Source organism: Triticum dicoccoides, chromosome 3A (genome assembly GCF_002162155.2).
Source record: "Triticum dicoccoides isolate Atlit2015 ecotype Zavitan chromosome 3A, WEW_v2.0, whole genome shotgun sequence".
In the NCBI taxonomy this organism is placed as follows: domain Eukaryota; kingdom Viridiplantae; phylum Streptophyta; class Magnoliopsida; order Poales; family Poaceae; genus Triticum; species Triticum dicoccoides.
Window position 1 is genome coordinate 200,112,981 of NC_041384.1, and position 12,945 is coordinate 200,125,925.

The 12,945-nt window shown below is 47.1% G+C and overlaps 1 protein-coding gene across 1 annotated transcript in view; it reads right to left on the reverse strand.

The window, feature by feature from the left end:
- Positions 1 to 11,728: 11,728 nt before the first annotated feature.
- The window catches only part of LOC119267843 (protein TPR1-like), an 11,600-nt gene continuing 10,383 nt past the window's right edge, over positions 11,729 to 12,945 (reverse strand). The window contains exon 25 of the mRNA XM_037549279.1: positions 11,729 to 12,268. Coding sequence (XP_037405176.1) covers positions 12,052 to 12,268 — 217 coding nt within the window. The 3' untranslated portion in view covers positions 11,729 to 12,051. The remainder of the gene's footprint in view (positions 12,269 to 12,945) is intronic.

Consider the following 12,945-nt stretch of genomic DNA (forward strand, 5'->3'; position numbering starts at 1 on the left):
GTTCTGTCGATGGAGAAGTGTGACGCGGGCCAGGCCGTCGTCCTCCCGCATTCATTGAAGATGGTGGCCAGAGCCAAGCCGACCTTGCCCAAGCCCTCGGCGGGGGCCGCCGACGGCGGCGGGCAAGGCGGAGACACGGGTTTCTTCCCTCTCCCCTTCTTCGTCGGAGCCATGGCGATGGGAAGGGGGGGAGGAGGGAGGTTCGAGATTGAGTGGAAAACAGAAACCGGAGTTCGAGCGGAGGAAGGACAGAGGGCGCACGAGCGATAAAAGGGGAATGGCTGTGTACGACTACGGGTCCACCTAGCACGGCACAAGATAAGGAGGGCGTGGGGGAACAGTGCCGCCCACGTCCAATCAACCGCCACGCGGCGCCCAAGGCCGCAGACTGTTAGGGCCCGCGGCGCTTCGTTCTTGCCCTTCCGCCTCCCTGCACGGCCAAGTCCGGGCGCGCCTTGGGCCCGGGGGCTACTGTCGGCATTCTGGGAACGGGGGTCCCCAGACTTGCCTGCCTGCGGCGTGGCTCAAAGGGGGGCCCAGCACGGCCCATCTTCACCAACACAAACCCAAGACCCTCGCGAGGGGCCAAGCCTCGCGGGGCGGACGATGCGGAGCTTCCTCAGGCACGGCCTCATCAGGCTGGCTCACGAGGGGGCAGAGAGATCAAGGCGGGATACCTCACGAGGTGCCCATGACGTAAGCCATGACGATTCAGGGCGCCAGGCGGGTGCTGTTGGAAATATGCCCTAGAGGCAATAATAAAAGTATTATTATTATATTTCCTTGTTCATGATAATTGTCTTTTATTCATGCTATAACTGTATTATCCGGAAATCGTAATACACGTGTGAATATATAGACCACAATATGTCCCTAGTGAGCCTCTAGTTGACTAGCTCGTTGTGATCAACAGATAGTCATGGTTTCCTGGCTATGGACATTGGATGTCGTTGATAACGGGATCACATCATTAGGAGAATGATGTGATGGACAAGACCCAATCCTAAGACTAGCACAAAAGATCGTGTAGTTCATTTGCTAGAACTTTGCCAATGTCAAGTATCTCTTCCTTTGACCATGAGATCGTGTAACTCCTGGATACCGTAGGAGTGCCTTGGGTGTATCAAACGTCACAACGTAACTGGGTGACTATAAAGATGCACTACAGGTATCTCCGAAAGTATCTATTGTTTTATGCGGATCGAGACTGGGATTTGTCACTCCGTGTAAACGGAGAGGTATCTCTGGGCCCACTCGGTAGGACATCATCATATGCGCAATGTGACCAAGGAGTTGATCACGGGATGATGTGTTACGGAACAAGTAAAGTGACTTGCCGGTAACGAGATTGAACAAGGTATCGGTATACCGACGATCGAATCTCGGGCAAGTAAAATACCGCCTGACAAAGGGAATTGTATACGGGATCGATTGAGTCCTTGACATCGTGGTTCATCCGATGAGATCATCGTGGAACATGTGGGAGCCATCATGGGTATCCAGATCCCGCTGTTGGTTATTGACCGGAGAACGTCTCGGTCATGTCTGCATGTCTCCCGAACCCGTAGGGTCTACACACTTAAGGTTCGATGACGCTAGGTTTATAAAGGAAGCTTGTATGTGGTTACCGAATGTTGTTCGGAGTCCCGGATGAGATCCCGGACGTCACAAGGAGTTCCGGAATGGTCCGGAGGTAAAGATTTATATATAGGAAGTCCTGTTTCGTCCATCGGGACAAGTTTCGGGGTCATCGGTATTGTACCGGGACCACCGGAAGGGTCCCGGGGGCCCACCGGGTGGGGCCACCTGCCCCGGGGGGCCACATGGGCTGTAGGGGGTGCGCCTTGGCCTACATGGGCCAAGGGCACCAGCCCCTAGAGGCCCATGCGCCAAGATAAAGGAAAAAGGGAAGAGTCCTAAAGGGGGAAGGCACCTCCGAGGTGCCTTGGGGAGGATGGACTCCTCCCCATCCTTAGCCGCACCCCTTCCTTGGAGGAGGGGGCAAGGCTGCGCCTCCCCCCTCTCCCTTGGCCCTATATATAGTGGGGAAAAGGAGGAGCAATCATACCTAAGGCCTTTGGTTGCCTCCCTCTCCCTCCCGTGACACATCTCCTCTCCCGTAGGTGCTCAGTGAAGCCCTGCAGGATTGCCACGCTCCTCCATCACCACCACGCCGTTGTGCTGCTGCTGGATGGAGTCTTCCTCAACCTCTCCCTCTCTCCTTGCTGGATCAAGGCGTGGGAGACGTCACCGGGCTGTACGTGTGTTGAACGCGGAGGTGCCGTCCGTTCGGCACTTGATCATCGGTGATCTGAATCACGACGAGTACGACTCCATCAACCCCGTTCACTTGAACGCTTCCGCTTAGCGATCTACAAGGGTATGTAGATGCAAACTCTCCTCTCTCTTTCTACTCGTTGCTGGTCTCTCCATAGATAGATCTTGGTGACACGTAGGAAAATTTTGAATTTCTGCTACGTTCCCCAACAGTGGCATCATGAGCTAGGTCTATTGCGTAGATTCTTTGCACGAGTAGAACACAAAGTAGTTGTGGGCGTCGATATTGTTCAATACGCTTGCCGTTACTAGTCTTATCTTGATTCGGCGGCATCGTGGGATGAAGCGGCCCGGACCGACCTTACACGTACTCTTACGTGAGACTGGTTCCACCGACTGACATGCACTAGATGCATAAGGTGGCTAGCGGGTGTCTGTCTCTCCTACTTTAGTCGGATCGGATTCGATGAAAAGGGTCCTTATGAAGGGTAAATAGCAATTGGCATATCACGTTGTGGTTCATGCGTAGGTAAGAAACGTTCTTGCTAGAAACCCATAGCAGCCACGTAAAACATGCAAACAACAATTAGAGGACGTCTAACTTGTTTTTGTAGGGTATGCTATGTGATGTGATATGGCCAAAAGGATGTGATGAATGATATATGTAATGTATGAGATTGATCATGTTCTTGTAATAGGATTCACGACTTGCATGTCGATGAGTATGACAACCGGCAGGAGCCATAGGAGTTGTCTTTATTTTTTGTATGACCTGCGTGTCATTGAAGAACGCCATGTAAATTACTTTACTTTATTGCTAAACGCGTTAGCCATAGAAGTAGAAGTAGTCGTTGGCGTGACAACTTCATGAAGACACGATGATGGAGATCATGATGATGGAGATCATGGTGTCATGCCGGTGACAAGATGATCATGGAGCCCCGAAGATGAAGATCAAAGGAGCTATATGATATTGGCCATATCATGTCACTACTCTTATTTGATTGCATGTGATGTTTATCATGTTTATACATCTTATTTGCTTAGAACGACGGTAGTAAATAAGATGATCCCTCATTAAAATTTCAAGAAGTGTTCTCCCCTAACTGTGCACCGTTGCTACAGTTCGTCGTTTCGAAGCACCACGTGATGATCGGGTGTGATAGATTCTTACGTTCACATACAACGGGTGTAAGACAGTTTTACACAGCGAAAACACTTAGGGTTAACTTGACGAGCCTAGCATGTACAGACATGGCCTCGGAACACGGAGACCGAAAGGTCGAGCATGAGTCGTATAGAAGATACGATCAACATGAAGATGTTCACCGATGATGACTAGTCCGTCTCACGTGATGATCGGACACGGCCTAGTTTGACTCGGATCATGTAATCACTTAGATGACTAGAGGGATGTCTATCTGAGTGGGAGTTCATAAGATGAACTTAATTATCCTGAACATAGTCAAAAGACCTTTTTGCAAATTATGTCGTAGTTCACGCTATAGTTCTACTGTTTTAGTTATGTTCCTAGAGAAAATATAGTTGAAAGTTGATAGTAGCGATTATGCGATCAGTAGAAAGCTTATGTCCTTAATGCACCGCTTAGTGTGCTGAACCCCAAACGTCGTTTGTGGATGTTTCGAACATCGAACATACACGTTTTGATAACTACGTGATAGTTCAGTTAAATGGTTTAAGTAGAGGCACCAAAGACGTTTTCGAAACGTCGCGGAACATATGAGATGTTTCGAGGGCTGAAATTAGGATTTCAGGCTCGTGCCCACGTCAAGAGGTATAAGACCTCCGACAATTTTCTTAGCCTACAAACTAAGGGAGAAAAGCTCAATTGTTGAGCTTGTGCTCAGATTGTCTGAGTGCAACAATCACTTGAATCGAGTGGGAGTTGATCTTCCAAATGAGATAGTGATGTTTCTCCAAAGTCATTGCCACCAAGCTGCTAGAGCTTCGTGATGAACTATAACATATCAGGGATAGATAAGATGATCCTTGAGGTATTCACGATGTTTGACACCGCGAAAGTAGAAATCAAGAAGGAGCATCAAATGTTGATGGTTGGTGAAACCACTAGTTTCAAGAAGGGCAAGGGAACAAAGGGATACTTCATGAAACGGCAATTCAGCTGCTGCTCAAGTGAAGAAACCCAAGGTTGAACCCAAACCCGAGACTAAGTGCTTCTGTAATAAGGGGAACAACCACTGGAGCAGCATTACCCTAGATACTTGGTAGATGAGAAGGCTGGCAAGGTCGATAGAAGTATATTGGATATACATTATGTTAATGTGTACTTTACTAGTACTCCTAGTAGCACCAGGGTATTAGATACCGGTTCGGTTGCTAAGTATTAGTAACTCGAAATAAAAGCTACGGAATAAAAGGAGACTGGCTAAAGGTGAGCTGACGATATGTGTTGGAAGTGTTTCCAAGTTTGATGTGATCAAATATCGCACGCTCCCTCTACCACCGAGATTGGTGTTTGCGTTGAGCATAGACATGATTGGATTATGTCTATCGCAATACGGTTATTCATTTAAAGAGAATAATGGTTACTCTATTTATTTGAATAATACCTTCAATGGTCTTGCACCTAAAGGAATGGTTTATTGAATCTCGATCGTAGTGATACACATGTTCATGCCAAAAGATAGTAATGATAGTACCACCTACTTGTGGCACTGCTGTGTAAGTCATATTGGTATAAAACGCATGAAGAAGCTCCATGTTGATGGATCTTTGGACTCACTCGTTTTAGAAAAGTTTGAGACATGCGAACCATGTCTATTGGTGTATACGCATGAAGAGACTCCATGCATATGGATCGTTTGGACTCACTTGATTTTGAATCACTTGAGATATGCAAATCATACCACATAGGCAAGATGACTGAAAAGCCTCGGTTTCAATGAGATGGAACAAGATAGCAACTTGTTGGAAGTAACACATTTTGATGTGTGCAGTCCAATAAGTGCTGATGCATGCAGTGAATATCGTTATGTTCTTACTTCACAGATGATTCGAGTAGATGTTGAGAATATTTACTTGATGAAACACAAGTCTGAATTATTGAATGGTTCAAGTAATTTCAGAGTGAAGTAGAAGATCATCGTGACAAGAGGATAAAAGATCTATGATATGATCATAGAGATGAATATCTGAATCACGAGTTTGGCACAGAATTAAGACATTGTGGAAAATGTTTCGCAATTAATACCGCCTGGAACACCATAATGTGATGGTGTGTCCGAACATCATAGTTGCACCCTATTGGATATGGTGCGTACCATGATGTCTCTTATCGAATTACCACTGTCGTTCATGGGTTAGGCATTAGAGACAACCACATTCACTTTAAATAGGGCACCACATAATTTCGTTGAGACGACACCGTATGAACTATGGTTTGGAGAAACCTAAGTTGCCGTTTCTTGAAAGTTTGGGGCTGCGACGCTTATGTGAAAAGGTTTCAGGTTGATAAGCTCGAACCCAAAGCAGATAAAATGCATCTTCGTAGGACACCCAAAAACAGTTGGGTATACCTCCTAATTCAGATCCGAAAGCAATATGGATTGTTTCTAGAATCGGGTCCTTTCTCGAGGAAAAGTTTCTCTCGAAAGAATTGAGTGGGAGGATGGTGGAAACTTGATGAGGTTATTGAACCGTCACTTCAACTAGTGTGTGGCAGGGCACAGGAAGTTGTTCCTGTGGCACCTACACCAATTGAAGTGGAAGTTTATGATATTGATCATGAAACTTCGGATCAAGTCACTACCAAACCTCGTAGGGTGACAAGGATACGTACTACTTCAGAGTGGTACAGTAATCCTGTCTTGGAAGTCATGTTGCTAGACAACAATGAACCTATGAGCTATGGAGAAGCGATGGTGGGCCCGGATTCCGATAAATGGCTCAAGGCCATAAAACCCGAGAGAGGATCCATGCATGAAAACAAAGTGTAGACTTTGGAAGAACTACTTGATGGTCGTAAGGCTATTAGGTACATATGGATTTTAAAAGGAAGACAGACAATGATGGTAAGTGTCACCATTGAGAAAGCTCGACTTGTCGCTAAGATGTTTTTTCGACAAGTTCAAGGAGTTGACTACGATGAGACTTTCTCACTCGTAGCGATGCTAAGAGTCTGTTGGAATTATATTAGCAATTACTGCATTATTTATGAAATCTTGCAGATAGGATGTCAAAACATTGTTTCCTCGACGATTCTTGAGGAAAGGTTGTATGTGATACAACCGGAAGGTTTTGTCTATCCTGAAATATGCTAATAAGTATGCAAAGCTCCAGCAATCCTTCTGAGGACTGGAGTGAGCATCTCGGAGTTGGAATGTATGCTTTGATGATGATCAAAGATTTTGGGTGTATACAAAGTTTATGAGAAACTTATATTTCCAAAGAAGTGAGTGGGAGCACTATAGAATTTCTGATGAATACATGTTGATCAGAAATGATGTAGAATTTCTGGAAAGCATATAGGGTTATTTTGAAAGTGTTTTTCAATGGAAAGCCTGGATTAAGCTACTTGAACATTGAGCATCAAGATCTATAAGGATAGATCAAAATGCTTAATAATACTTTCAAATGAGCACATACCTTGACATGATCTTGAAGGTGTTCAAGATGAACCAGTCAAAGAAGGAGTTCTTGCCTGAGTTGTAAGGTACGAAGTTAAGACTTAAAGCTCGACCACGGTAGAATAGAGAGAAAGGACGAAGGTCGTCCCCTATGCTTAAGACGTAGGCTCTTCAGTATGCTATGCTGTGTACCGCACCTAAAGTGTGCCTTGCCATGAGTCAGTCAAGGGGTACAAGAGTGATCCAAGAATGGCTCACAGGACAGCGGTCAAAGTTATCCTTAGTAACTAGTGGATTAAGGAATTTTTCTCGATTATGGAGGTGGTAAAAGAGTTCGTCGTAAAGGTTACGACGATGCAAGCTTGACACCTATCCGGATAGCTCTGAGTAGAGAGACCGGATACATATAATGGAGCAATAATTTAGAATAGCTCCAAGTAGAACAGTTGTTTGGAATAGCTCCAAATAGAGCGTGGTAGCTGCATCTAGGAGATGACATAGAGATTTGTAAAGCACACATGGATCTGAAAGGTTCAGACCCGTTGACTAAAACCTCTCTCACAAGCAACATGATCAAACATAAAACTCATTGAGTGTTAATCACATAGTGATGTGAACTAGACTACTGACTCTAGTAAACTCTTGGGTATTAGTCACATGGCGATGTGACCTGTGAGTGTTAATCACATGGCGATGTGAACTAGATTATTGACTCTAGTGCAAGTGGGAGACTGTTGGAAATATGCCCTAGAGGCAATAATAAAAGTATTATTATATTTCAATGTTCATGATAAATGTCTTTTATTCATGCTATAACTGTATTATCCGGAAATCGTAATACACGTGTGAATACATAGACCACAATATGTCCCTGGTGAGCCTCTAGTTGACTAGCTCGTTGTGATCAACGAATAGTCATGGTTTCCTGACTATGGACATTGGATGTCGTTGATAACGGGATCACATCATTAGGAGAATGATGTGATGGACAAGACCCAATCCTAAGCCTAGCACAAAAGGTCGTGTAGTTCATTTGCTAGAGCTTTGCCAATGTCAAGTATCTCTTCCTTTGACCATGAGAGCGTGTAACTCCTGGATACCGTAGGAGTGCTTTGGGTGTATCAAACATCACAACGTAACTGGGTGACTATAAAGGTGCACTACAGGTATCTCCGAAAGTATCTATTGTTTTATGCGGATCGAGACTGGGATTTGTCACTCCGTGTAAACGGAGAGGTATCTCTGGGCCCACTCGGTAGGACATCATCATATGCGCAATGTGACCAAGGAGTTGATCACGGGATGATGTGTTACGGAACGAGTAAAGTGACTTGCCGGTAACGAGATTGAACAAGGTATTGGATACCGACGACCGAATCTCGGGCAAGTAACATACCGATAGACAAAGGGAATTGAATACGGGATTGATTAAGTCCTTGACATCGTGGTTCATCCGATGAGATCATCGTGGAACATGTGGGAGCCATCATGGGTATCCAGATCCCGCTGTTGGTTATTGACCGGAGAACGTCTCGGTCATGTCTGCATGTCTCCCGAACCCGTAGGGTCTACACACTTAAGGTTCGATGACGCTAGGGTTATAAAGGAAGTTTGTATGTGGTTACTGAATGTTGTTCGGAGTCCCGGATGAGATCCCGGACGTCACGAGGAGTTCCGGAATGGTCCGGAGGTAAAGATTTATATATAGGAAGTCCTGTTTCGGCCATCGGGACAAGTTTCGGGGTCATCGGTATTGTACCGGGACCACCGGAAGGGTCCCGGGGGCCCACCGGGTGGGGCCACCTGCCCCGGGGGGGCACATGGGCTGTAGGGGGTGCGCCTTGGCCTACATGGGCCAAGGGCACCAGCCCCTAGAGGCCCATGCGCCAAGATAAAGGAAAAAGGGAAGAGTCCTAAAGGGGGAAGGCACCTCCGAGGTGCCTTGGGGAGGATGGACTCCTCCCCATCCTTAGCCGCACCCCTTCCTTGGAGGAGGGGGCAAGGCTGCGCCTCCCCCCTCTCCCTTGGCCCTATATATAGTGGGGAAAAGGAGGAGCAATCATACCTAAGGCCTTTGGTTGCCTCCCTCTCCCTCCCGTGACACATCTCCTCTCCCGTAGGTGCTCAGTGAAGCCCTGCAGGATTGCCACGCTCCTCCATCACCACCACGCCGTTGTGCTGCTGCTGGATGGAGTCTTCCTCAACCTCTCCCTCTCTCCTTGCTGGATCAAGGCGTGGGAGACGTCACCGGGCTGTACGTGTGTTGAACGCGGAGGTGCCGTCCGTTCGGCACTTGATCATCGGTGATCTGAATCACGACGAGTACGACTCCATCAACCCCGTTCGCTTGAACGCTTCCGCTTAGCGATCTACAAGGGTATGTAGATGCAAACTCTCCTCTCTCTTTCTACTCGTTGCTGGTCTCTCCATAGATAGATCTTGGTGACACGTAGGAAAATTTTGAATTTCTGCTACGTTCCCCAACAGGTGCCAGCCCGCGCAGCGTCCTCCTTCCCTCTTTGGTGCAAAGGGGGCAAGCGCAGCCACGGAGTACCGAGGCATCAGGCAAAGGTTGCCATTTCGGTGCAACGAGACCAAGACCAGGAGGACTACGAGACGGAGGTCACCGTGGAGCCCAAAACAGCGTCATCACCAGAGCTTTGCACAGGCGAAGACTACTTTTGTCAGGATAGCTGATACTTACTGTCCCCCTTCAAATTAGCCCGCCATTGTTGGCTCCCTTCCCGCTCAATATTTGGGGAGAGGACCATGGCCTCTATAAATAGGAACAGCCACCCACATAGCAAGGGGGTTCGGTCGGTTGGAAGAAGCAAAGAGAGAGAGAGAGAGAGAGAGAGAGAGAGAGAGAGAGAGAGAGAGAGAGAAAGAGAGAAAGGTGACTGAACTCCTCCGAGCAGTTCATCGCCCTAGCCAAGAACAGACCCTCGCGAGGTTGTTCTCCCTTGTATTGTTCATCATCATCAGCCCAAGAGGCAATCCACCACACCACACACTGGAGTAGGGTATTACACCACAACGGTGGCCCGAACCAGTATAAACCCTGTGTCGCTTGTGTTGTTCTTTTCTTAGTTTAGATCCTAGCATGGCGGAGGGGTGCGGATAGGTAGGAGGCGGAATCTCCGCGCGCACCCCAGTGTTCGAACCTCAAGGGTCTGCCGGAACCCGAAATCCGACAGGGCCGGCCGAGGGGGATGGTCCAGGGGGGAGGGGCTGCGGGGGCGGGTGCACCTGCGGGCGATGTGGCCGTCGTCGCCGCATCTCAAGCACCTGGTGTCGTTACTGCACTTGGCGGAGATATGCCCGGGGTCGCCGCAGTTGTAGCAGCAGCCGTAGAGCTCCACAGGGATCCGCGAATCCGGCGAGGGCGCCTTGCAAGGAGCTGGTGAGGAGGGGGAGGTCCACGCCTGCCTTGTCCACGGGCGGGAGGGGAGGGGCGCCGCCTCGGCGGGCCTCGATCTCGGCGGTCGCGTGCGATCTGCCAGGCCCCGGTCCTCGAAGCTGGCGGCCGACTCGGGCCTGGATCCCCGCCGCGAACGATAGGGCCGAAGGCAGTGCCGACGACATCCGGGAACACCACGATGGAGCGGAGCGCCGGGGGGAGGGGGAGGGAAGAGGGACTCCGACGAGGACGCCGTGAGGGAGACGCGGGACGCCATGGAGTGCGACACGAGAGGTGGCCGCCGCCACCGGAGTGGAGAGCGGTGGGAAAGGGTGGCCGCCAGCGCAAAGGAGGGGGGAGTCGCGCTAGAGGGGGGAGGCGAAAACACCAACTTTTACTATGGATTGGATTAATTAATATACACCATTTCAAAGAAAAACACTAACAGCTTCGTTTGAGATGGAAATGTCTCCCAGAAACCAAGCTGAATACATGTTCAGGGAGCACATGCGCTCCACAAGAAGAATAGCACTATAGGTAGATTGAAAATCTCTCTAGGCTTTTTCATGTATACTACGCAAGCAGTGAGCGAAAGTACCTTTCTACATCCGGACTCAAATGCTTCAAGTGTGAATAGTAAAATCAAAAATAGAAAAAAAAACTAAAAAGAAATTTGTGGTATACTTTTAAGAAATGTTTGGCGTGCATGCAAAATTTTATCATGGAATCACATTGATAAAAGTCATGGCAAAAAAAATTTCAGAGCTTCAAAATGCATTTGAAAGTAACATCTTCAAAGCATCAATTTTATTTTTTCTACCACACCTTGCAGCAATGTGATTTCGTGATGAAATTTTGCATGCACAACAAACATCTCTTCAAGTGCCAAAAAAAAAAACAGAGTTTTTTGATTTTAATGTTTACGCCAGGAGCATTTGAGGCAGGGTGTAGAAATTCCACGTCTCAATCACAATAGCTTTTCTCCGAAGCAACCATTACGAAGGGTAAACCAAAGCGTACCGATGCTAGCAACGCTTCAGGCATCATGTAATCCCGTTGCTCTTGTCGGCTGTATCAGCCTCTGAAAGGGCCTACATGAACTTGTACTCCCTTATGTGATGTTGGATTCTTAGGACATGTACAATGACATGTACAATGGTTGATAAGACAGTACTATCTTAAATCTTGCATGTAATTTAGAGATGGCAAAAAGATATGTCTATAATGAGTTATATCTTAGCCTTATCTTCAATAACTAGAAATTTCTTAAAACATGGTGAGATAAATTATGCTAAGAGATCATCTCTTGTCTTATCTTAAATAAGAGAAGACAAACCTTTTTTTATGAATTCTCTCTTCTTCACCTCATCATTTATTCTATGTGGCACTCCTAAGATAGCACCATTGTACATGCCCTTAACAATTATGCAATAACAAATGTATATGTGCATCAATCCATGCCGAGGCCCGGGGCTTTATCCCTCTTTCCGGAAAAAATGGATGCAAAACCATGAACTGATTTACATCATTATGCATCAAGATACCTACAGGGTCCGGCTATTCCGTTTAAACTGCCCAAAACCTAAGGCGAACCTTCTTATGAACTTTATCCCTATCACAAGATCATCACTCATGGGAGCAAGGGTAATCATGTCACAATCTACAACATAAACACACAGCTAATCTTACATTCCCAAGAAACGCAACAATAACATTGCTGACACCAACATGCGGATGACAAGATTTTACAATTAACTCAACATGCATCTATCTTTGGTTTTGATCTGTGGCTGGATTGCTTGTAGCTGATGATGCTGGCGCCCTTCCGTTGGCCACCCCATTTTCCACTGGAGCAGGCGTCCCCCACTTCCCGTCGGACTCCAACGGCTCCATCACTTTAACAGATCCATCTGACAGCCCGACTGCGAATTGATTTGGTTCTTGGGGGTGTGCAGCGACAACAAAAGGGTAAACGGGTGGATTGCTGGAGCCAAGAGAGGTATGGTTGTTAGATCATATAAGAAGCAAGTAAGAGCAGTAAACTTAGTGGAACGGAAATTCAAAAATACAAACGTCATAGTTTCTTGTCTATGTCTATTGTACTTTACACTAGATATCCAATGATTTGGCTTGTATTTACGTAAATGGTTAATGGACGTCAACAGTCAACACCTATCCCACATGTTTCCCACAATAATGTCAAGACATTGGTGATTACCTATCTTACATTGCATCGGTCATCAACTAAACACCTTGAAACCAGGAAGCTAGGTCTTACAAAGTTGAGTACTCATTAAGCCAGTCCACCAATACCAAACTTGAACGAATAAAAATGCCAGTAAATACACCTCGACATTAGCCAATCAACATGTAGCTGATGATCTTACCCACCAACAATTTCTACACTGCCTTGTTCTCAACAATTTCTACACTGCACGCTTCCCCGACCTCTTCTCCATCGCGGTAGAACCCCTGATCTCGGTTGAGAGGGCCCTTATTGACCTAGGGCGCCTTGCTTTTCGGAGGCCCTTTGGCCCTCCGAAATCCGCCGCCTGGCGTGCGTTGCTGGACTGCGTTGCTCTTCACGAACCGGTGGTTGATAGTGACCTTGACCGGGTGAGATGGCGCCTCGAACCTTCGGGGCAATTCTCCACGAGGTCT